This window comes from Saccostrea echinata, unplaced genomic scaffold, assembly GCF_033153115.1.
Source record: "Saccostrea echinata isolate AGI-Se365-2 ecotype Australia unplaced genomic scaffold, CSIRO_AGI_Sech_v1 ptg000054l, whole genome shotgun sequence".
NCBI classification, from domain to species: domain Eukaryota; kingdom Metazoa; phylum Mollusca; class Bivalvia; order Ostreida; family Ostreidae; genus Saccostrea; species Saccostrea echinata.
In genome coordinates, this window is record NW_026889803.1 from 32,720,805 (window position 1) to 32,748,015 (window position 27,211).

General features: G+C 32.6%; 1 protein-coding gene across 1 annotated transcript in view; it reads right to left on the reverse strand.

Annotated features, from left to right (window-relative positions):
- Positions 1-27,211, reverse strand: part of LOC133172130 (RIMS-binding protein 2-like) — a 92,999-nt gene that overhangs the window by 46,191 nt on the left and 19,597 nt on the right. The window contains exons 4-8 of the mRNA XM_061306952.1: positions 18,128-18,247; positions 10,804-10,935; positions 10,502-10,690; positions 7,302-7,409; positions 4,584-4,598 (exon numbers count right to left, since the gene is read on the reverse strand). Coding sequence (XP_061162936.1) covers positions 4,584-4,598; positions 7,302-7,409; positions 10,502-10,690; positions 10,804-10,935; positions 18,128-18,247 — 564 coding nt within the window. The remainder of the gene's footprint in view (positions 1-4,583; positions 4,599-7,301; positions 7,410-10,501; positions 10,691-10,803; positions 10,936-18,127; positions 18,248-27,211) is intronic.

A 27,211-nucleotide genomic window follows, 5' to 3' on the forward strand; every position in this document is an offset into this window, starting at 1 on the left:
AAATGACACTGCTCAAGTCTTTGATTTTTCAGGAAGAAAAAAAAAATCCAGCAGTAGAAACTGAAATCTTGTTACGTCCCTATATATCCTGTATGATCTTCGAACTAATGGATATATAACTCTAAAGCCAATGTATTAATCTTCAGCAACAGACAACATCTACCCCTAGGTTCTCCTGAATCACAAAAAGCCATCTGATATCTCATTTGTCGAACAATTCACTGCAGTGGAAATCCGAGGCCTAGGGGCAGGATGGAAAATTGATGCAGATTGACTCTATACTGTCCACCACGTCCAAATGGTCTCTGCTTATATGTTCAATAAATCATAAAAACAGAATTGTTCCGTATGCTAGCTCACAATATCTGTCCTTCACACTCGCTAGTATTTCAGAAGAAAAAAAGAACCTCTGATCAATATTTTCCCACAAGATCAGACTGCAAAGGCTAATATATCCTCCAATTCCACACCAAATCACGACTCACTCCTTTATCACCTCCCCATATTCATGCAGAATCTTCTAATAGCTGGAAAATTCTTTAAACTCATTTCTATGCAGAATTGATCTATATTGACCAGTAACACTTTTCCAGCATTGGGTCATCACAACATACCTGTCATGAAAAGCCAAGCCACACTTAGACACATTGAGAAATACAAATAACGTAGGTGTCATCCATGTTCAATTAATGCTGGAAAATAATGTCCACTAAGCATATGATATCAATAGCAATTCATAAAATTATTAACTTCCTGTCCAATACAATGTCTTCTACAGCAGAAGGATTTATGTAGAGTGAAAGGAAATTCTCCTTTACTATGAAAACCCTTGAAAATTGATAATTTAGAGTTCATGTGTTGTTATTGGAGAGTATATCTAGGATATTGTATTTAAGAGGAGCACGAGTAGATCTAACTGTCACATCTGAAACATCATTGTAATAAATCTCATTAAGAATCGATACACCTGTCACTCGATTACATCACCTCTTGACAATGAAGTCATGTGACTGGGTGATTTTACTCTTAATAGTGTCCAGTACATATAAAAGTTCATAGACAGCACCAATAAAATTTAAGATAGAAATTAATATTTTAACTTATGACAAAGTAAATGAAAAACTTAGAATGGTGAAAATAAATATCAAAGACGTTAAGAAAATGCAAATATGTAAACCAATTCGAGCCGAATGATAGCTATTCAGTTAAAATATGAATGCAAGAATTTTTAAAATTTAGATCTAGTCTTAAAAAATGTAGTGCTAATTTAGATATTGTCTTAAATAATGAAGTGCTATGATTACAGATGTAACAAGGTTTGAAACTGATATAATTTTTTTTCCCAATGGGAATTCTAAAAGATATGAAACACTTCTGACTCATCTTTGATTTCTTACTGGCTACAGCGGTGACAAAACGTAAGATATAGTAATAATTTCATTCATGGTAATATGAACACATGAGGTAAAATCAAAAGAAGTGGTCCATGCAGAGGTAAACCCTATCAGATTTCAACAGGAAAAAAGCACATAAAAAAGGATGAAAATGTTAATCTATGGAAAAAAAACAATTGTGCACATGCAGCTTATTTTTGTGCAATATGTACTTCAGGCTTTCATTCTTTTTTCAATATTGATAGCCATATGAATAAAGCATGGCAGATTTTTAACCAAGTGATTTATAGCACCATAATTTAAAAAAAAAGAAATATGTCAATAGGACATGAATGCCCTGCCCAGGGTTCATTGGTGAAGCAACATGAAAATTTGTATTAGTGTATGAAGTTTGATGAAAACATCTTGAAAACTTCTTCAAAAATAAGTTTTAGACACAATAAATAGTAAAGTCAAAGGTCATTGGGAAAAGTCAAGGCAAAAAATAATTGAACACAGTTAATAAATTCTCACCAAATAATGTATCAGTGCATAAGCTTACATAAAATTTCTTGAATAGTTTCTTTCAAACTATTAAGCTAAATGCAAATTTAAGAAAAGTGAGGTCAAGGTCAAAGGGATGGTCAATATCAAAAAACAGCACTTGCTAAAATGTATTTGCATATGAAATTTGCTAAAGTTATCTTGAATTGTTTCTTTAAAACAGAGTTAAACAAAAAATTAAGAAAAATGAAGTGAAGGTAAAGAAAAGGTCAGGGTCAGTAAAATTGATGAAATTGAATAGCTCTCATCAGTATTTATAAGCATATGAAGTTTGATAAAAACATCTTGAAAAGTTTCTTTGAAACGTAGCTAAACAAATTTAACAAAAATGATGTCAAGGTTAAAGGAATGGTCAAGGTCAAAAAATGTTCATGAACTTGAATAGCTCTTACCAATATGTATCAGCATATGAGGGTTGATACAAATATCTTGGACTGTTTCTTTGAATATATACCTTAGCTAAAAACTAATTTAAGAAAAGTGAGGTCAAAGGAAAGGTCAAGGTCAAAAACTTGATGAAGTTGAATACTTTCTTTGAAACTGAGCTAAATGCAGTGTGACAGGAGGACGGGAAATGGACATGACAAACACTACATCACCATATTCATGGCTGGGCATAAAAAATCAAATTCACTTTTACTTCAATGTCACTGTCAATCAAATTTTATACATTTATTGACTGGGTTTGAGGGCAACATGCATTTTGTCAGACCCAAGAACAAAACTGTTTGCCTGAGGCCATTAGGCCCAATTCACTATACCCAATTCATACATGTACAGGGTTATGCAATTTATTTCAGGTCATGATGGAGCTATATTTTAGATTTACAATAAAGATGAATAGTCTATAAAGTCATTCATTAGAATTCTGTGCAATGTAAATACTTCCCAATGAAGTTATACTTTTTTTTTCAATATTTGGGATCAGATTGGTTTATTCATATTTCCTGAATCAAAAAAAAAAAAAGAAAAAACAACAACAAAAACAATCAATGATCTGTAATTTCTGATATAAAATATCCATCATACTTAGATACAACAAAATGCATGTATCAAATCAGTCCTGTCTATTGATAACAATGAAAGCTGTGGGGAAAAATGAAATTGACTGAATTCCCAAGAATTTGAATTGGGTAAACCAGAAGTCTCTAATGATACTGTTGCTCTACTGCTTCAGGCTTGATTGGAGCATGCATTCCCCTTTTGAATTCTGAACTGACACTGAATACTCATTTAAAACAGACAAGTTGAGACAGACAGAATGCTTCAATAATTTCTGAGAATTAGCACTTTGAAATAATTAAATATATCATGAAATAATACTAAAATGAATGCACATTTTGAATTGGCTTGAGAAATTACTCCGATTACAGTAACCATGGCAACACTGCTTACTAGTGACATCAAAAGCAAGCAAGTAACGAAAATCAAGTATATTGGTGTAGTTAACATTTCTTTAAATTTGTTTAAAAGGAGACATAAGCTTAAGAGAGGCATTGATAAACGTGTACTTATCATCTTCAGATACCATGGCAATACAATTCCTCACAAGTATAAAATTGATATACTAATTTATACACTTTGATATTCACAATTCATTTAGGGATATAGAAACGATGGCAATACTGTTCAAAATCAGAAGAAATACACTGTATAATGTATCTTGATCAAGTTCACTTGTTAACCAAGTTTATTGTTTTTTTTTGTTTGATTGTTGTTGTTTTTTTTAACTTCTTATGGCCTAGAGAATTTTTCATTCTTTTTGAGACACAAGCAATTGCTGGTGGATGGCTGCAAATTTAGACCTGTACTTGGCACTGGAGAGGACAGCTAAGAACAGAGAATGGAAATCCCTAGTCCTTGCCCTTTGTGCCTCCGGGTGCAACAAGGACTAAGTAGGTAGATAGCTACTTGGCACTTACAGCCATTGAATAGTGAGAGATCTTTTTTGTGACAGCATCTACTGTAACACAGGACTTCAGCTTAAATGGTCTCTTCAGAAGGACCAGTCTCCACATCCCACAGTGGGATTCGAACCTCTCAAATAAGGATCAACTCCTTACACCATACTGCAGAATGAAATGCTCTAACCAATGCAACACATGGGTGACAACAAACACACAAAATGTACTTGAAGTAGCATTTGAAAACAGATGGACAGACAGACAGTCAAACAGCTCTAGACAGAGGAATAGTACAGACCAATAAAGTTGCAAAAGCTATTTTATATTTGAAAAGGATTTGGATAAAAAAAGGTTTAATATATCCAAGTTTGCACATCTAATTTTAGTATTTTCAGATCAATGCAAGAATGTCTTCGTGTCCTATTATTGCCAAACACCTATAAATTGCAGGACTGATTTTTTTTTTAATTGCTTGACCTCAGCAGCATACACAAAGCATCAAGATTTCAGAAAACATAACTTCCAAAAATTGAATAAATGTAGTCATGATAAAACTATAGATGGTACATTGTAGACTTCTATAGAATTAATAAAACATGGCAACATAAAATGACAGAGACAAGCCCCTGAACCTTTGCAATGGAAGCAATGGAAATAAAAATGGCAAAGTGCACAACACAAGATCACACAGACAGATCAAGTCAAAGTGCCCCGCAAAGGCATTAATGGTGGTCCTACTTACCAATGAGAAGCGACTCTGGAATTATAACAAATTACATCCATACATAAAACTATCCTCTTATTTTCGTATTAATATAAAATTTTCCCTTTCAGGGTTTATTTCCTGAATTTATTGATAACCAAGTAACATTTTGGTTTCTTGAACAAATCTGGTTCCCACTAATATTTCCCACAGGAATTTGTGATTTAATTCAACAAAATTAATTACCTCTGCCATGTCTTCCTAAGAACTTTTAGGCTGAACGGAAAGAGTGGAGAGTTTTAGCACTTATGTGACAAAATACTGTCACCAAAGTGACCCGACTCTCCCTTATGCTGGTCATACTTATTGATTATGACTTCTTTTAGACTCCTTTTAGTAGTAAGGCTTAACTACTGATTTCCATGCTAATTATAAACATTATAATCATTATGATGGAGGGTTGGTATAATAAATTCTTTGACTTGATATTTTTATTCCTTCACTTAATTTACATATTAGCGATTTTTAGCTCTGATATTTGAACAATAAACAAATACATATAAAAGTGCACTTTAGTAGATCTACAATATGTCAAAAAAATATGGGTCACTACCTGTATGCATTTCTACTTTTGTTCAAAATTAATACACCAATAATTCTTCATTCTTTACCAACTTATGTCCTGTTCACATGGAGATTTTAATTTGCAGTAAATTAATGCGAAGTAAAATGATGCGAATTAAACTAATGCAAATTAAATTGCGTTCACACGACAGCTAATGCGAAGTAAACTAATGCGAATTATAATTTTATTTCTACAACAAGGCTATTCAGTGAGGCTATTATGACGTCATTTACAAAGCACGTCATATTGTGCAGAGCAGATATGATTGACATAATGTCATAGTGTCTGTACATATTTTAGTGATTAACATAATTTTCCCTTGTTTTCAACTCAAAAATAGCACAAGTACTTATACTTGACCATCGTCATGTGGCCTGTGACTTAATTCTGCTTTTACGCATGCATCAAAATTTAATTCGAATTAGCTTCGCTTAGCATTCACACGGAGCTAATGCGAAGTAATTTAATGCGCAGTAAACTAATTCGAATTAAACTAATTTGCATTAAATTCTCCGTGTGAACGCGGACCAAATTTAATTTGAAGTAACTTACGTTTAATTCCAATTAAACTCTCTGTGTAAACAGGGCATTAGTTACCATAGTCTCAGTAACAGAAACTATCATCGTTAGAAACCCACAGAGATTGGCTAATCTCGCATACGCTTAATGATAAGTGTATGTGAGATTGGCCGTGGGTTTCCGACGATGAGAAACTATATGAACACATGCTTATTGCTAACAGGAACTTTTTGATTCCACATACTAATTATTTCATCATCCATAGAATAGATTTTAAAAAATAGAAATATTATCATTTCTTATATTTTGGATGACCTGATTATCTCCAAATTTAAGAAACAGCAGCATTACATGTCCCAAAGGCCAAAATCTTACATTGTCTTTAAAAATATTCATAATTGCAAATCTCTATTTTTTAATTTCTTTGTGTTAATTCTGCTAGGTCCAAGCTCCTTGAACTAATTAATGATTAGCTTTTGCTTTCCTCCTCTAGAATTTTTTTTTTTTTTTTTTTGGTTGATTTAAGAATATTCTGGTGAAGACCAAGTAATAATGATAGAATAATTTTAATGGTTGCAATCGCAATTATCTTGACAAGGAAAAGGGATGAGAAGAGAAGAGTCTCTCCAGTCCATCATTGAGCTTTAACTTAACGGCATGCAATATCCCCTCACTGTCATTTGTATTCATTACTTTATTTAGGACAGGCCATTGATTCAGAACTAAATCTGCCCTAATCTTATGAAGCAGACAAGAAAAACAAATTTAGACCTAAAACTGGAATGAAGAACTATGCTCTTGTACTATGAAGTACAATCTGAAAGCCCCTATAGCTTCTAGCTAAATGCATATGACCAATTCTTAAATTACTATGGTGTGACTTTTTTTCATTGTCTGATTTTCATGGAAAACCATTCATCAAAATCCTATACAGTATTTCTTAATTTGGTTTGAAAAACAGTCTTGCAAATTTATTATTCAAAGGGGAGGACATTTTTTGTACTGAATCTGTCCTTTATCTATTTCCTTTACTGCCAATAAATTGTTAACATAGCATAAACTACATACATCAAACAACCTGCAGAAATCAAATAGTTTCTTTTAAAAAAAAAGAAAGTTCAAAAAATTTGATGACATATATCAAATTAAATTCTACCATACCAGATAAGGAGAATTTTAGTGAGGATTCTATAGGAATTATTAGCAAGCGTGTTGAGATCACTAAAATTGAATATCATTAATAATTCATTCTGAGTAGGAGGTAAGACTTATCTTTCAAGGAAGTATATAATCGCTAAAATTACCTGTAGCAAAAATTATATATCAATTTTTAAGAACAATTAAATCACTAAATTTACATCTCGCTAAAATTCCATGTATATGGTATGTTCTTGGCAAAACATTAGAAATACTTAATTGATAAGGTTAAAATGTCAGTGTTAATAGCAACTAAGATACCACTGCATTACAATTAAAATCTTTCTACCCTATAGGGAAATGATAAAAGCAAGCTGAAAAATGTTATTATTGACAAAATTCTGCCTGTTAATATCCCAAGTTAATCGTAATAAACCCACTGACAAGATTTGAAAAACTTTTCAACTGACACTTACCACATTTGGTCTAATCTTGGCCAGTTGTTTTTCCATCTGTAGCCTCTCTTTGGCTGCCTGCTTGATAATGGTCACTAGTTCCTCCTTTTCTTCATACATTTGTACATTCTGTTGACAGAAATCACAATTCAACATCATAAAATCCCCGTAAAACTGGTACAGATCATTTGTTCACACTCGATCCTTGCAACAGACATGATGAACCTATGCAGCCAACCCTCCTGCTAATGACAGGCTATTAAATCTCACAGGTATATATAGAATTTCTTCCATTTTTACATATATATACATATAAACAGGTACAACTTTTTCTCAATCTGTCGATACATCTTTTGGACGAATCTCGTGCTGTGGGTTGATTTAATTTACACGTATGTTTGCATGAGTTTGGATTATGTAACGACTCAGGTGAGGATGTGACTGCAGACTGTGTTTATCACTAGATGATAATTTGATAAAGAGTATCATTGACAAACAACATGACATTTCAGTCCTTCAATGTATAATAGATAAGTTGCCAAAGACTTATCAAAACAGTGTTGTATACCACTGAACCTATCCTACAATATTTCTCTCTTTATTTTTAAAGTAATTTTTTATTAAATCTTATGGAAGGCACTCCTCAGTACAATTCTATCAAGGATTTTTTCCACACAGTTTTTAATATATTGTTCATGATAAAATAACAACAACAAAAAATCATTAAGAAACTTTGTAGTTGCTTGCTGTCGTAATGGGACTCAGTGACTGAAAAATACTGTGGTTTCAATGATATTCATACATGGGCAAAATTCACAGTTTAAGGATTCATAAATTCAGAATGGTCATAGAAATCAAATTTTCTGGTCTTTTTTGTTAAACTTCATTCTTTCTCTCTGTATATATACTTAAGCTGGAACCTTCACATTAACAGTACATAAATAGTTAAAAGCAATAAAGAGATTACTCTTCAATTTTATATTATTTAATTCATACAAATTGATAAAAAGTCAGAATCTTCACATGTTTACAACATGGTAATAATAAGGGTGAGGAATTCCATACCAGCCCCACTGTAACTCTGAAGCCGCTTAAATATCGGATATCAAAAATAAACATAGTTAAAAACAATTAAGTAAATGTACTTTTATTTCTCCAATGTGATTAATATTAACTGTACTGGAAAAAAATACACCCAGACTCCCTTAGTTGTAGATTTCTGAACATCCATCATCAAACCTACCCATGCTCGCTGAATACGAGTGCTAAAATGGATGAGAAACAAGCCCCTATTGTCAAGGGCTTTAAAATGGTAGCTAGCTAAGGACTTTCATAACAAACATATATTTTTTCCATGGCCAGAGATTTTAAAGAATGTTCATCTGAAGAGGAGTGGTCAAAAAAAAAAATCACAAAAATATAAACCACTATAGAAAATTGAACAAACAGGTAGTTGGCTATTTCTAACAGGTGTTTAATGATAAATGTAGGTTATTATCGGGTGATCTGAACGAAAAGAAATTAAATAATTAAACGTCAACTTCCACTCTTAATTACTGAAAGAGTATGTAATTTACATGTATATCTTTACATATCTACCGCTTGCCTGGACTCATACTAAAAAAAAACAACGTATTTTTAATAACGACTTATTCACTGTTTCTTGAATTCACGGATTTATTAACACCGTGAATATAGCGAATATTTATACCGCGAGTTATTTTCCCCCTATACAGTATATGTTTAATGTGCCACAGACTGAGCATGGATCCTACAGTGTCTTAAGGTCCTGGCAGGGTCACACAAAGAAGTACATGTGAAAGACTTCTTTTTTTTCTTTTACACTGTGTTAGGGTGTAATTTTTCTCTCTTTTCCTCCTTCCTTTTTTTTGTCATCTTGTATCGAGTTTGATGCTTAGATTGTGTAACTGCCTATTGAGCAGAACCTATATCAGCCAAAATCTGAATGGTAGGGAAATTCAGAAAACCCTGTCTGTTGTGTATCTGAGCATCTATAAAATTTGATAGAATAAAGGCAGAGCTTTGTAATTTTAACAACTAATAGAAAACAACTTCCTCTAATGATCCATTCCAAATATATTATGATATCCTTCCCTGGGGCTCAGTGCAGGGGGTCAAAATCTCTATTTTTGGCCATTATGCATTTTTACACTAAGGCTCTGGAAAGAATATCAGTTTGTTAAAAAAAAAAAAGTTAATAAAATTCAATTTAACATTAAATTGTGGTAATAATTTTTATAATTTAGGCCTGTTGTGAATAGAGTAATTGTGAATTTTCTACCCGAATTTTTATTTTACGATAGATAATTTGTTTTGCATAAAGCAGGTGATAATCAGTGTTTGACCATAAGTTTGTTCGAGTTTAAAAAAAAAAAATCAATTATTAATTTTATGGATTGACTCAACAACAAAATCTACAATATATTGGTGTTCAATGATTAATGATGAAACCACAGTATGTCTATTTCAATTTTGTTATATTAAACTGTAATCTTCAATTTGCCAAATTATGGAGCTAATTCATATTTTTATACTTTAATTTCTTCAAAAAAAAAAAACACTGTGTAAATTCAGGTTTCTTAATTAAATCAGATTTGAAATGTGCAATATTTAGTTTACAAGCCTTGAATTATGCACCTGAAGTCCGATGAGTATCACACCTCAAGTAGAGAGACTATGTACACTAAAAAATATTTAAACTAACCTGAATGGTTTTTCATCAAGTCCTCCAGATTAATTTATAACCATAAAAACTGTTTAAATACAAGTGGAGAAATTTCTTTAAAAAATTTTTTTAGGATGTAAAATTTTGCACTTAATTGGTGCAATTCCTTCCTTTGCATAATTGTAGTTTATAAGCATTTTCTTCCCTATGAGCTTGCAGGAAAGGGTATATCTATATATAGATACAAGTATTTTCAGTCCTGGAATTCTTATCAAAATAGATGATTTTGCCCTGGAATTCTTATCAAAATAGAAGATTTTGCCCTAATTTATTGCAATATATTCTATTTTTTAAAGAATACTTAAAAACTGATGGAATTATTATGAATACCAAAAAAATTCAGTCTTTAATCCGACTTCTTTAAATGTTTTCGTAAAATGTTTTCGAACAGAAGGTGCATAGGAAAAACATTTCAATGGAACGACTGTTTTCCAGTATAAGTTTATATAAGTGAGAGACTATAGCCAACATTTACCTCTGGACCAAGAAAGTCGGCATTGCTGAGTGTATCTGCCAATTCCTGACATTTTTTGCGTAGTTCCTCAATCTCGCGATCCTTTGCTAGCATGGCTTTGGCATGGTCTGCGAGATCTTTTGCCCTCTGCCTTGCAAACAGTTTCTTCATATGGTCAGATTCTGGTGGACTCATCTCTTCTTTTACCTTCTAAAAGCAAAACAAGGAATACTTGTTATTTTCATTTGTGTTGATAAATTGTATAGCCTTTTTTCTTTTGCTACTTGAATATTTTAAATGGAAGCCAGGTAGCCATGTTGTACCTTCATGTTTTCTTGCTGGAGATGCTTCGCTTTCTCTTCGAGACGTCTAGCAATGGCTGCAAGTTCCGCATTGCGTTTTTTCAGTGTTTTAATTTTCTCTTCCAAAGGTTTCTGGTCATCTTTTTGTCGTTTCTGAAAAAAAAATTGTACATTTTTGAAATGTGGAAATTTACCCAAATTTACACATATTATTTTGATGAATGAAAATCAAAGAGAGGGAGATAGAATTCAGACATACAGCATCGTCTGAAACCAACTCAATTGTTGATGTGACCTCATGAAATTCGAAACTTAATTTGGATGATTTTGTCCTACAAATCATTTTGTTCCATGTGTCAAATCTACATAGTGTAAATTCCTTTAGAAATGTCAGATCATAGAAGTAATTTACTTTTTTGGTCTTGAAAATTGTATTATGTCAAATATTGAATTTTTTTATAAAGATGATTGAAGACAGAAGAGAATTAACTTGTTCCTTCAATAATTAGAGAATTTTTATAGTTGATGAGTAGAAAGATGTCTTCAGTTTGTCGTGACGAGAAGATAATTCTGCTCTGAAGAAATACTGCATCACAATTAATTCAATACTTTACATGGTTTACAAAAATTTTCTTTTTATAACCTGGTATTTTAATGAAAAAAGTTCGAAACCATACTATCTCTAGCACGTGTTAAGATTACACTTTCCATAGGTCGCAGCCCATTGAGTCGGGTTATGCGAAACATGCGAATATCATAGGCTTTAAAGAACATTCAAGGAAATTTTTAAAAATATTACCGTAAATATAAATAAATTAGAGAATATATTATTCGATAACTTGGCTAGTTTCGATCGCGAGTTGTCTATTACAGTCGGGCTAAAAACAGCAATTGTGCCATGCGGGGAAGTTTTCTTTTTCAGATCGATGGCTGTGTTTACAATCGTAAAATTAAGAAAATTTCTTTAAAAAGTTTTTATAACATTTATTTGGAAGACTGCAATGAGGGTTAACATTTATTTCATCCACACGACCAGTCGGTCTAGTTCACGAACTTTTGACACGACCGGACCTCTCTTTTACTAGACTGGGTCAGTCGGACGTGCCTTAGTGTCAAACCCTGAATGGCGTATCTTAAGTAGTGTCCATGTGAGCCAAGGGTACAAATTAATTTTTAAAAAAAAACTATAAAAAAGAAGGTAACATCAACCTATCAAATACTTATGCAAGTACATGTATTTAATATTTTCTAGAGAATGTTTTCACATTAGAAGCATCAAGTACATTTCAGAGATTATATTTGATGCATAGAAAGTTCCTGTCATTCATTCAATGATGATGGCATCTTATTTGTCAGCATCACTAGAAAGTCCAAATTTTGTGTAAAAATGTCCTAACTTAATAGCATATCAATGTTAATTCTGCCAATGATCACCAAGAATGAAATTGTGACACATAAATGTGCCATATAAGCTGTATAATATTTAATTTTGTTTCCTCATAATTATCATTTGGCCCAAGTACTGTAAAATCACTCATTTTCATGGGGGTTTAATTTTTGTTTTGTTGCTTTGTGGTATAAAGAGATACATTAATTCATGTCCTCCATGAAATGTTAAAATTCCATTATATATCTTCAACCATGAAATCAAATCCTCACCAACAAATAATTTTTTCCACTTACCATGAAAATTTGACCCCATGAAAATCTGATTTTGCAGCCAGTACACATGCAATAACAAAATTATTCCTCCCATAACTTGAAAATTAATGTATATGGTATTTCATGATATTTTAACAACTTAAATTAGAATTCTTTGCATGCAAACAATCAATCATCCTTAAAAAAAAAACAAACAAGCTTTTAGATGCTATATTCCCTTTATATCCCAAATCTGAAAAGCATCATTAGTGTATTCTAAAATTATTTTAACCCAGAAACCAAGCAAATCTGAATAAGAGATGTACGTCACTTCACCATTCAACCTATTAACAATCAGCAAATATTTTCCAAAGTCTATTGCACTTGCAAGTACCAAATAAGTGTAATTTCATTTCATTTCATTTATATATCTCAAGACTTACAATATATTATCATGATTATGCCAGGAAAATATGTTAGCATAAAAAATTGAAATACTCAAAATAATAAAATCCGTAGTAATATATATTGTAAAATGGAAAGGGATAAAAACCCTGTTTATAAATGGGAATCAATTTGTCCCCCACCCCATCCCATCACAAACACACATAGTTTGCAGGATCATACATAAGAAATTTTTCACTTGTCATACTTGGTAGAACTGTATCAGGATAATAATTAAGTAAGCATATATAGATAGCATATATTCAAGGATTGCCTTCTGTATCTGATTAAAAAGAATGTCAACAATGTTTTTATTAGTGGCCATGGCCTACCAGCTAGTCTATTGATCACATCCATATATCATAGTCAATAATACGGTAGCTAGCTATTTTACAGACCAATCAACAAAACCAATATTTGATTTACAGTTAATGCATGTGATTGCATGCTCCTTTGACCAATTTCTGATTAGTAGAAAGCTCAATTAATACGATACACAAAGATATTTTTAAAAGGAAATTTTGAATATTTTAACCACTTGGATATAACAGGCTCATTTTTCTTTTGCTATAGGTATAATTTACAATGCATTCTTTTGATTATATGCAATACACTGCTGCACTCTCAATGCAACAGATCATAGCTGTTACCTAAAAAATGTGTTATGCATGTTACATACAAGAAATTTTACTAATAAGGGAAAATATTTAGATGGAACCATATACAACTGCTAGGAAAAACATGTCTACATCATATAAACTGTCTTTGAGAACACTTTGAAAGACCCATTTTGTCATAAACCTGTCGTAGCCAAGAAACGTTTATAATCAATGGGCAAAACTCCTGTCATTTTGACAACTGCCACCATGGGGATTTTTTTTAGTATCTGGTCATGCTGTCCGACTAACTTACGATTAGTAAAAGGTGAGGAAAAAATATAGAGAAAAAAATTACCTTTTGGCTTAGAGTTTCGTGCTTCTGGAAAGTCAGATGTTAATAAATTCACTGGTCAGTTATAACAATGTCGTTATGTTTTGCCAGGTACTGATGACTTGAACAACAAAATAACGCCCCCTAGACATTGGATGTTTAGTGTCAAGTGATTCACAACACACTTTTTTTTCCACCACATTTGACACAAACCCTTTTTCCTCTATTTTTTTTTTTTGGCCAGTGTCAATACATATTTTGACTGAAAACAATGCAAAGCATCATATTCTGTCAATTTTGTCTGCACCATATGTTGGGTGTATAATCATGTACATCATGGATATATATATAATCATACAGGTATTAAAGACAGGCAAAGGGCCAAATACATCTCATGGATAGTTGTCTTTCCAATCTCTTATTTTTGCAATTTTTAAGATTATTTTAATACTTTATTCCTATCAGTATGTGGTGTCATAAGTAAGATATGATGCAGGCAATATTTCAATCGATGATCCTTTTGTGAAACTTATCAATCAAGCAAGTAATTTTAAGTTAATGTGATGATGTTAGATGGTGGAACATATATATACATAAAGATAAAAGCTATTGTTTTGTAAACCATATGACTTTGAGAGTCCAGATGACCTTTCATCAATTAAGTAAAGATTTTATCATGGTCTGAAGAAAAGAAATCTTTTATTGTATGTTTAAATGGTGTAAGTTAGGGCTTAGAGGAAAATACCTGTAGATAAGAAGTATCAAATTTAATAGTGATTAAATTACCCTACTACTCATCAACAACAATACTATAGCTGTAATTTCATAGCTCAAAACAAAATCTGGCCTTCTTTTTCTTTTTGCATTTTTGTGCAATTGGCAATCAAAGAGGGAAAATTTTCAATATTTAACTTATCAATTTCTGCCCGATAGGGAGAAATGATGGTATAGAAAAAAAGATCAAAGAAATCATGGAGGGCATAGACTTCTGTGATCAATATATATGTAATCAACAAACATTACCAGGTAGAAGGAGAAAAATTATTTTCTGCTCAATAAAATACCAGGGTTTATATGCCAAATGACAGTTAATGAAAGTGGCTCATTACGGCAGAGTTATCTCCTCTGGCAATTGGAAATCAACATGTGATAATTAAACCACTGGCCGATGAATTTTATTCTGGAAGAATTCAAACAGAAGATATTTTCATCTGACTGTATGGTAGTGTGAAATATAACAGTTATCTGAAAAAGTCTCTCCCTTTATAAAATGTCCTAACTTAAAAATTCCACCTTCAATCAGCATCTATACTGCAACTTAAATTTCTATGACAAAGTAAACCTTTCATATGTAAAATACCAATAAATTATTTAATATTTCTTTCAAGACACTGTAATCAGGATGAGAGGTGTATATATATGTTTATTATTACTATCTATGGCAAAGCTCCAAGTAATCTATCAAGCGATTATTGACAAATTACCTGCCCTTTTGTTAACCTTTATTAATTTGTACTACATTTTATATGTGTATTCATCCATCTGAGCAACTTTTGATGAGGTCCATTTGCTGACTATAATGTGAGTTTACCACAAGGAAACCAAATATTTGTTCTACTAAGACTGATACTGCAGATCATGTGTTAGATTATATGTATATACCGTAAATCTGGAAATTTTTACTGTAGATAAATTTTTAACAAATTTGCGTGTGCATTGCATTCGCAAAAATATTTTTCTTAAAAATAAATCAACAACAAAAAATGTAAACAAAAAGTTTGCTGACAGCTGGTGGCAATTTTTTTTAACCCAGTGAACAGGTGTTCATAAGCATTAGACAATTTAAAGCGACAGTACGGCTGCAAAATGTGTGCTTTTTCATCCAAATTTACCCAATATGTCATTAAGAAATAAGGTATAAACTTGATGTAAGCAGTTTGAGAAACAGAAATATTCTGTACTCAAACAAAATTAACGTAATTAGAATCTGCCGGAAAATCAAGGGTCGTACGAACTGGAGCAATCTTAGATCTGTTTATTTGTACCACGTGAATTCCAAAACGGCACGTGCCTACACTGTAGAGTTTACAGTTATAATGAATATTAGGTGAAGGCAATTTTCAAAAACACAAATTATCATAACTTTCTGATAAAATAATCTAAAATAATAATCGTAAAGATTTTAGTCTGTATTCAGGCAAATTTAACAGAATTAAAAATACACATGTTGACGTTTTGTGTATTGGGGTCCGAGAAAGGAAAAACCAACTAATCATACGTTATCGCGGCAAATGTCAAACAAAATATTTTTCTGCACAGTTAAAAAAAATTAGCATTTCAAATGGCAACAATGTTTATAAGTCAAAGATGTATTTTTTATGTTGAGTTTACACTATTTTTTTTTCTTTGAAAGCGACGGAAAAATGAGAAATGATAACAAGTATCAACAAACCTGTCGAATAGAACCTTCGAGAGCCCTGCTTGAGTGTCGTCGAGTTCCCGTTTCTTCCTTATCCAGCGATTATATTAACCCCCAAACTAAATTTTAGCCAGGAAAGTTGCTTTTTCAAGTTCTATTTTCAGTTTCTTTTTATTTTTAGTCGACTTTGTCAATGTAGTAGGCCTACCGGGATTCCCTCTCTAACCATGCTGTTTTGTTTATGAAAACTACGCATGCGTGCATAGCATGGAATGTGGAACCCCGAACACGTTGCGATGTATATATTTACGTCCCATAAATAACTATTAATTTTAATGAAATAATCCAAATTATTTAATTGTAAAAGTTGTAATTTTCTGAAAGTTTATACATTTATGAGTAGTAAAAAAATTCAAAATCTTGTCGGAAAATTTTATCTAGTCAGTTTTTTGATGAGATGCGCCGTACTGTCACTTTAAGAAATCTGTTTATACTACAAGCTAATTACCCGTGATAATCCGTGCATGGAAAGTGTCTTCACTACATTCGTGTCTCTTTAATTATTTCTCCAAGAAAGAGAGTCCAGTTTTATTCATATTATGTAACTCAATATTAATTAGACGTTTTTTCTCTTCTTATACCCGGTAGAGAATGTTTTTATTAGAAGGTTAGTTAAAGCTGACATCATTTTATGTACGTGATTTAATAAAATGTTATGACAACTTTAAACAGTTTAGATGTTTTATTGCTTTTAATATTTTTATCTGATTATTGAACGTTGCAATCTTTTAATATTGTATGTACAAGCGTAATTTATTGTATGTATATATGCATGATTTATAATCTGATTATTGAACGTTGGCATCGCTTAGTATTGTATACGTACGAGTACATGCGTGATTTATTGTATGTACATGCGTTCCGTATAAACTGTTTTGAAAATTCTAAGCGCTTTTCAATTGAACACCAATGGCAATTCGCAAAATTTTGAAACGTAAAAATTAATCAACAGCTTTTTGACCCAGATTCGCAAAAATAAATCGACGTAAAAATTTCCAGATTTACGGTATACATATCACAGAAGTTTTGAAAGGCTTGACAGAAATTTTTTTAATTTAACTAAACATTAATGCTTATTAAATAAAATGTATGAAGAAATCAATATAAATTGTCTTAATCAGAAAAACTGCTCTTTGTTTACACATATTTTAAGTGTAATATGTGTTATGTGCACAAGTAAAAACCTCCACATGTAGATGTGCTCTGCATTCACCAATGCTCATACAGATTCCAATGGAACAGAAAGTGCCATTTTCTACCGTAATTATCTAAGTGGCACCATAAACAATACACAGGTACTTTAGCACATGTATAAACTTGGGGAGATTATAGCATGTATCCTTTTCAATTTAATAACCATTTAAAGTTTAACGACATAATTTAGTCCACATTGTTAAGTGTTTCAGATTAGAAGTTGATCCTTGTTTTTTAAATGCATATCAATAACACAAATAAGGTTAAACGTTTAGGCTTGCCAATGTTTGGCTTATAATTTACGGGCAACATTGCAAAGGATTTGCATACCGATATACATTTCAAATGCATGATATAATACTGTGCAAATACTCAGTTTACATGCAAAAACTATTAAATAAACCAATCATGTGATGAAATGGAAGTTGTCAAGAGTGAGATCTATTCATAATTCAGAGCATTAATTTCCAAAATAAATCAAATCAAGACAAATGAGCAATGCTGTTTTAAAATGCATTGTCAAAACATTACCAACTGTATGCATTATTTCCAAAAATTATTTAATGATTGGTAGAAAGATTAATCTAAATGTTTTGTCATACACATAAACATATACGGTAAATATTATATTTATCACTCTGAGTTGGATATTCTTACCAGCGAGTCATTTTCTGTTTTTAGGAGACCAATTTTACGTTCGAGCCTTTGTGTCTGAGCCTGAAGCTCAGCAATTCTTTTCTGAAGGTGGCGGTCTTTCTCTTCTGACGATCTTCGATTCTGCAAAAAAAAAAAAAAAAAATGAACAATTCAATTAAAACAAAAAGTCATAAAAGATCAGTCCCTTACAAAACCACCTCTTGTTTCATACAGTAATACAATATACCCACCATTACTACAGCTTTACGTATTCTATTATTTTCCAGTTCGATGGCATTATATTACCCATGCCTTACACTGGGTACATCATTTTGCAGGTTTAACCTATCAATGGAGGTTTTAATCTATATTCCCTTGAACAAATCAATCATGAGAATTGGAACACTATAAAGTCAAGAGATGTAGTGGAGTATACCGTTGACAAATGAAACAGGTAATTTGTCAAAACTTTTCCAATAATTTAAAGGTAGACCTTGCATAAAAAATGAGAAATTGTAAAAATCAACAGGAAAAATTTCTCAACAGTCAATTCAATTCTGATAACAAAGAAAAAATCAGGTTGGTGTGACTAAGAATATACACATGGGTATGTATATTTTCTTTGCCCACAAACTTTTGATACTTTTTCACACACAATCTACGCATTTCATTCAGTATGTCTCTTTTACAACCTACTCTTTTTCAATAAAGTATTGATCCAAATTCAAAGATTTATTTGAACACAAAAAAATCTTTAATTTTCTCAATACAATGACCTTTTTTTTTGACAAGCAGAGTTCTAAAACTTACATTTGATACAGTATTTTATATCAATTCAGTTATGTATCCAGGTAATAGAATTCAATTCACAAAACCAATGCAGTTAGGATTTTTTTTTGTGGAAAGCAGCTGCAAATGAAGGTATGTATAACTATATAAATCCAGATTAAGATAAGTCCCTCTATACCCCATCACCTGTATCAGAAATATACGTACCATCTACATTAGAAATACACACAAGCTCAACCCCAAACATCCGGTACATTTTCTGTTTGATAAGCCATATTTCACTGAAAGGTAAGAGCGATGAGGCACACCATATGGTGACACTCTGATTCAATCAATAGGGAGGTACATTTATCATATAAATTTTATAGATTTTCCCATCATTTCAATTTTTATTCTTTAACCGACAGATTGACAGGTTGCAGGATTTTGTGAATTAGCATTTGTCCACTAGTTAGGTCAAAGGTCAAGGGAAAATACACAGGTGTATGATTGTTATTTAAAAGTAACTTCCCGTACGAAAGTTTGAGGCGGAATAGGCACGGCTTGGGCACGGCTAAGGCACGGAACCCGCACGGGTTTTTAAAAAGCCGTTCGGGTTCTGCATGTCCAAGATACGGACACGGATTCTGAGTCTGAAAGTGAGGAATCCTCGCTCACAAAAACCTGTGTGGAGGCACGGAATCCGTGTCCCAGAGAGACGGTTTTTAACTCAAGTGGGTTTTGCTTCAAACTATTTATTTATATCTCACGGCTTTTTACTGAGCATGCTCAATCATAACTTCCTTTATTTGAATATTAAATTGGAGGGATTCATGGTCATGAGCTAAGAATGTGTCTTTTTTACTATAGTTAAAGGATATTTAACTAATAGATGTCAGTTGGAATTGTATTTATGTCAGTCTGGGATGATTTCATCACTTTTGAACTAAATGCAGTAAGTGTAATATAGAATAAATAAGTCATTTTCAATTTTCATGAAATTTCTGTATTGCAGTGTTGACAATGAACCTGATGAAATAGTCCTTGTTTATTTGAATGACTTTAGTTGGACTTTCACTAATTAATCCCTAGACATTTTATGGGTCATTTATTATTACTATGTTACAGAAAGTTTATTTAAATTAAATTCTTTCTCAGATTGTGCAAACTTAGATTAGATAAAATTACAATTGAATTGTACACTATCATTAAATTCTTAATTAAAAGCTAGCATGGATTGTCACTGATGAGGCAAATTTTTAACACTTAACAGATAGTAAATGGACACATTCATATAAGATTTTTAACTTTTAAAATTCTAAAACTAAGCATAAAAATAATGTAAAGCATTGTGAAGTTTGGTTTCAGTCACCATTTTGGCATCTACAGTTGCATCAGGAGATTCTCTAAAGGCCCTGACCTAGATCTAAACAAATGCACAGATCCCGTGACTCCATATATGGTATGTCACACGGCTTTTTTGACACGGGTTTCCAAAAATCTGTGTCTCCATATATGGAAAAGGACACGGGTTTCAGACATGGGTTTACAGAATCCGTGAGTCCATATATGGAAACTAGCACGGCTTTCTGACACGGGTTTTGTAAAACCGTGTGATCTAATTTAAATAATTCGGCCAGTATCCCGTGCCGTGTCCGTGCCTCGACCACTTTTAGGCACGGCTTTCCATACATATTTTACATAGGAGCAGGAATGCTAAAAGCACGGGTTTCTGGAAACGGAATCCGTGCCTGAGCCGTGTCTAAGCCGCCCGGACTGTTTCATACGGGTTTGGCAGCAATGTTTGCAGTCAAATGTAAGAAAAAAAATACATACTTTTAAACAGCTGCATTGTCAAGTCATATTGCACAGCTGCATTGTCAAGTCACTGCACTTCTCAATGACTGACTTCCTCCCCACCCCCCCCCCCACCCCTTTTCCACACACACACATACACACACCACCACCATCACCACCAATACACACAAATTAAAATAGGTATCAAACATTCGAATTGGCTGACCAATTGTAAGTTTTAATTATCACAAATGATTTCAATTTTGCTCATATTGAACATTCTTAAGGTTTTCTGACCCTCTGATAAGAGAAATAACTCTAATTGGGATGTCTATTATTCCTGTATGAAATTTTCAAATTTAAAGGTCATTTCTGTCAAATTTTGCCTCACAAGGATTGCTGAAATTGTTCGTATTTTAATTGTGAACTGGATTTCTTTTTGGAAAAACTCCGAAGGTACTTAGAACCATTTAATGTATCTTAATAATTGCTATTAGCTTACACTAAAATATCAAATGTACATATAAGACATTAAGAAAGGGTCCCCCCATATTAACATTCATAACGTCAAATGAGGGGGGAGGGAAGGGTGGGAACAGGTGTGTCTGGTTCAAAATGACTGGTAAAGCTTTCACGATGCTGTATGTGCTATTGATATTTTCTGAGGTCAGAATGACAATCATCCAATGGGTGTTAAAAAAGACATGACAATAGAAGAAATAATAACCTGTGACATTACATGTTGGTGACTGGATACATACATCAAACACAGACACCTCACATTTTTACTTTTTAACATTATAATTACAGGACACATGTACAGTCAAGCCTCCTTATCTCGAACTCTATGGGACCAAAAAAAAAAACTTTGAGATATCTGAGGATTCAAGATATGAATAAGTAGTTGGGACTTCCAAATCACTTCGACCATGTCGACATATCCATGGTTATCGAGATATCAGTGTTCGAGATACTGAAGTTAAACTGTATATGTACATTGGAAAAAAAAAAGGTTAAAAGATTAATTTAGTTCTTCCATATATGCCTGGCAGGCTCAGAATGATGAGTGTACAACAGTAAATTTTTTTTATTGCGGATTCAATAAATTATCTACATGTACATGTATTTTTATTTTAATGCTGCTGAACACACCAACATCTGTCCATGCAAAATAAAGACCAAATTACCAACCATCCCCTTTCCTAAATTTTAATCTACACTTATTACTGGGAATGAGTTCAAGAATTTTCTGTATAACTTATCTTATATGTTTTACACATATGCACGGCCCAGAAGGAATTTATTTATATTGACATCAAAGAAAAATGCCCCCTTTCATCTCTATTGGGCCATCAAATCTGTATATACTGTAGCACTCTTGATCATTTTTAGACCGACCTGTCAATCACATGGAGACCTTAGGTAAATACCCATAAAGTACACTTGTAATAGAGATATTACTGGATCAATAATAATTACGTGTAATTTACAGAAATACGGATTTATTCAAATGTAACTAGAGACTTAGATTGTAAGCAAGATGTAATAGAAAGATCAATTAAACAGTCACCAGTTTATTCCAAGTACATCTTGAATATCTGTGGCTTAATTCAATATATTGGTAATGGATGCATGCATGGTAATTAAAAGCAAAGGATGAATGAGAGATTTCTATCTGGAGGTCCTTGTCCTTCTTTCAGTACACAAATCTACCAGGTTTTTTTTGGGGGGTAGGGGGGGGGGTGTATGTGGGGGATGTATTTTTATTTTTTTGGTTTGGAATATATACCAAGGCCTTTAAACAATACAAATTACAAATCAGCTAGGAGTTTTTTTCTTTGTTATATATCAAACATGACACACATAAATGCCAACACAAATACTAAAATATAATCAAACTAGTTCATTCTCCATGAATCATTTTTGGATTAACAGTATTAAAATATTCATGAAACTCTTCTGTCATTTTTCCAAGACACTGTTTTTATTTTTAAAAATATCCATTCATTTGTCAGAGCTATCTCTGTTATACCTTTTACCCAGTCCAGGTTTATAACGGTACTTCATTAACTTCACCGACAAAAGATTTCCTGCTTTAGTAAACATACATTATGTACATAAATCAACAAACAAGTTATCTAAAGGAAGTCAACAATGGTTCCTCCTAACTAAATGTACAAAATCGACCCAAGTTTTATCATCTATATGATAATGTGGAATGCCAAGTAGTTGGGATAGACTTCGTGTAACAATCACTCTATTGGGTTGAGTAAATCGTCAACCGTTAACATACAATGTTTAAACTGATTCAGAATGTGACAAATGGTCCGATTTTTATCAAAGCTCCATGTCATGTTTTGAAAATTTTAGTGATCAAGATGATTGAGAAAATTCTAGTGTTGGCAACTTCTACAGATTGAAAATTAAATATGGAATTTGTTTCTTCAGGGTATATGGCACTACTAAGTGGCAAACCATGTTAAAAAGGGCTTAAATCTACCACATTAGAATTTTTTCATATTTATATGTATTCAAAATATATTATCATGTATTGAAGATTTAATAACTTTTGCAAATAATTTATCGATGCAATGTAAACATTTATTAATAAAATTGATCTGAGAACAATTTAGATGATCATTTGGTTTGAATGTGAAATTAAATGCCACCTATGATAATTACAAGTGAAATATAACTGTCAAATTGAAAAGGGATCAAGTGATCTTGAGTGATGGGTTCCATATAAATATCTCAATGAAAAAGAAAAAAAAATTCCATACAGACAGCAGGAGAGAACTTAATACGGCTATGAAAGGATCCTTATTTGATCCAGTGCCCTACATTTACAGCGAAATATTTAATCTTGTCAACCTTATAAACCAGGCATCTTCAGAACAGATTTCAAATTGCTGGGCCCCAAAATCGATAGATTAAACTGCAAGCAGGTAGTGAAGGCATTTTATGTGTATACCTGAATTGCTGAGCATCTGGCAACAGAAATACTCTTCTCCATATGTATATTAGCACAAAGTGCATTTCAAGAATTTATCATAGGTGAGGGGACAAATATCAAATTAAGTGTGGTGTTGTATTTCACTTAATATAAAGCAATGAAATACAAAGCAGGTTATTATACAAGGTCCATATACATGCACTACACTGAGGGTTGTCTCTTGGCATGCATGCAGCAAGTGCAGCAATGACAGGTATTTTGACAACATAAAAAATACCAACCACAACAAAATTCAATACAGGTAAATCCATTAACAAGAATGTGAGTGCACTGATGAAGTAGTAGACATGCAGGGGGGACCTACCTGAAGAACGGAGGGGGGAGGATGATACATCCTCTCCTCCCTTTCCTCTTCAACATAGGTTCGTGTCGGCCGACGTTCAAGCATACATTCCATTTTCCTCTATAGACTTGACGCACTCAACATTCACAAAACATTAATTAATTACACAGCGCTCTCCTAATTAATTAAACACTACACTCCAAATTCAAAACTAAGAAATCCAGTGTTTAGTTCCCCAGGCTTGGAATTAAAATTCTGTGTATTTCAAACTTCATGAAAGGGTAGGCTCATAGTGAACTAAATAAATTAATCCCCTTCTTAAATGGCACACAATCAGGAATAATAAAATAATCCTAATATACACCCTGAATTAATTTCTTTTTTCTGTATGTATATACACATATGCTAACACTTGAAACGCAGGACCGAAAAAGCCATGACTTGAAGCAACGATCCATGAAAAACACCTGGTTTATTTTTAGCCACAGGTACAATAAAAAGGTATATCCCAGACATGCAGTGACAGACCACAGCTATGGAATGTGTCCTCAAAGCAAGAAAAAAAAATCTTTTTTGATAACTTCCTGGAGATATCTCAGCTTAATTCAATCATATCATGTAAACAAGCATCTCTAAAGGCATTTGATTTAATATCATTATCTACTTTTCAGGTAAATTTTCCAGTCACTTCACAAGAAATTAACTGATAGGGAAGCTATGTTAGATAACTGTTGTACAAGTTATCCCCCTTTTGTATAACAATGCCGGCACACAAAAGTCTAGTAGGACTTCTAACAAACCGGTGACCCACTAAATCACTGTGGCCAACAACAGCTGAAAGTTATTGCCTAATGATGTGATTACTTGGGGGTGTCTTATCAGCCACTTTTGTGGACAGGTTCAAATTTCTGACAAATTGATCATTCAAGAAAAGATAACTATGTAAATAAACACATCTTCAAATGGTCCACTTTTGGGGCACATACAAAAACCTAAGTGATCAAAATCAATGATTTAGTTTACTGGTCAGCTTATAACGCCATAAAAAAAACTGAAAAGCAATGTTGACAAGACTTTGTATGGTTTAAGGCCTCAGGTGTTGTTGAAGTCACAGCAAACAGTATACGCAGATGAAATGTCAACAAAAAATCTCATGTAAACAAACATGATTAAACACACACCCCAGAGGCCAGCTCTGCTTAGTCACTAGTGTCTTAGTACATGTATTTTTAATTCACAATTTCCTTAATGAGTTTTAATAATTAGGTCACTTAAAGAATATCAACTTGAATTCACTCACTCTAACAATACTCCATGAAAACATAAAATGAAATTAATTTTAAAAAAAAGTGTCTTAAAAATTACGTGAAACTGGAATATCTTTCAATATCATGCTTCAATTCTTGTTCAAAATTAATAATAAATTCATTAAAAAAAATAATATTACATTTGTCTATGATTTCCCACATGTACAATTGTACCTCAGAATGTGTACAGAGTAACTTGAGTGCTTTATAGAAGTTCTTCTAATCTGCTTGATTTCTCATTATAAGAAGACACATACGAGTACATGTACATGTATGGGTATAGTCAAAGTTAGAGACACTGTAACTGCCATTTAAGTTTTCCTTTATAAGCACCAGCCACAGCAATTTTGGACTATTAGTATTAAAGCTTCAGGATCTTTTTTAGTACAGTGTACAAGTGAATTTACATGTATTATGTATCTTCCAACAAGCCTAAATATGTGTATTACTTAGGATTTCAAAAATCTTTGGCCAAACACTTGGTTAATTGGAAGAAGTTCTCCTGATAGTTTAAGGCAGAAATAGAATATGGTTTTAAAAAAGGGTGTGGTGAAAACTTTAAATGAGAGGTCAATAGGCCACAATGCTCACCTTCGTCACCTAGCTCTTTCTCTCTCTCTCTCTTTTTCTCTCTCTCTGACAGATAAATACATTCCTAAATCTGGTCATTAAATAAACCTTTCCTTGTGGCCTAAACTAGTCAAATTACATTTTTAATTTGACAAAATTTTAGTCTTTTTGTTGTTTTTCAAGACTTAAAACTTCCGATCTTACTGTGTTCCCCTCTTTACCACCCCCTCCCAAGAATAGGACAAGTAAAGAATGCATTCAGACAAGTAAAATTTGTTGGCAATTTGTCCCATGAACAATTGGATATTTTAGTTAATGTTGAGCCCTGCTTCAGAGAGATGGAGCATTATGGACATGGTGACTCCAGTTTGGTCCAACTCTGTTTGCAGATGTATAATATTCCCACCCTTCCTTTTTTAAGGCCGTGTCACACTAACATGATTTATGCTATGATTACCCACAAATTAAAAAAAAGTTGAAAATAGCCGTTCATCACCAGGTTAGTTTCCATAGTGTGTGGATTTTTTGCTGCTAGAAGGTTGTGCCTACAATATTTGTGGAACAAGCAAAGTTTGTACAATTTAAGTACAAACTAAGGCGACAGCTTTACAAACTGGTTATGATTTTTCTACGATTATGAAGGATTAAACGCGGTTAAATACGATACTCGTACGAAGGACTATGATATGACATAATACATATACAATATTCCTTTAACGATTAATGATGATTTCTTACGAATATACATGTAATGAAATGCATATTAAAAGGGAGAGTTTGTGAAATTATTAAACATCATAGTAAAGTAATTGGATCAGGGTAAAAGCGTGGAGCTTTTGATTATGTTCAAACTCCTCATGAATTTATTGAACACGGTTTTTATACTTTCTGTGACACATGTATTTTCAGTTAATTTCACTTTTCTTAGCTTCTTTCCTTTTATTTTAGGTGGTATTTTGATTTTGACAGCATTAACATCAGACAACATATTAACTTGTAGTTCAATTGCACAATATTCATACTCATACAGCACTTGCCATCAATCATCCTTTTTCATGTCATATTCGCGGGAAAGTCCTACTATGTTCCTATCAATTTGAAGAACACTCACAGTAACTCAAAAAACATGCTCATTAACTTAAAGGACACTAACAGTGTCGTGAGTACTTTGTATGTTGAAGATTTACTACAAATATGTGTATGAGTGCAGTGCAGGTGTTGTGTGATTACCTACAAATCCTAAAAAAATTGTGCTGTGTCCACCTTTTGTTTTCAAAACTATCGCAGAGTTTTGCGATTTGCTGCGATTCAATATGATTAATAAAGATATCCTACAACCACCTCTACGATAAATCCTGAGTTGCTGC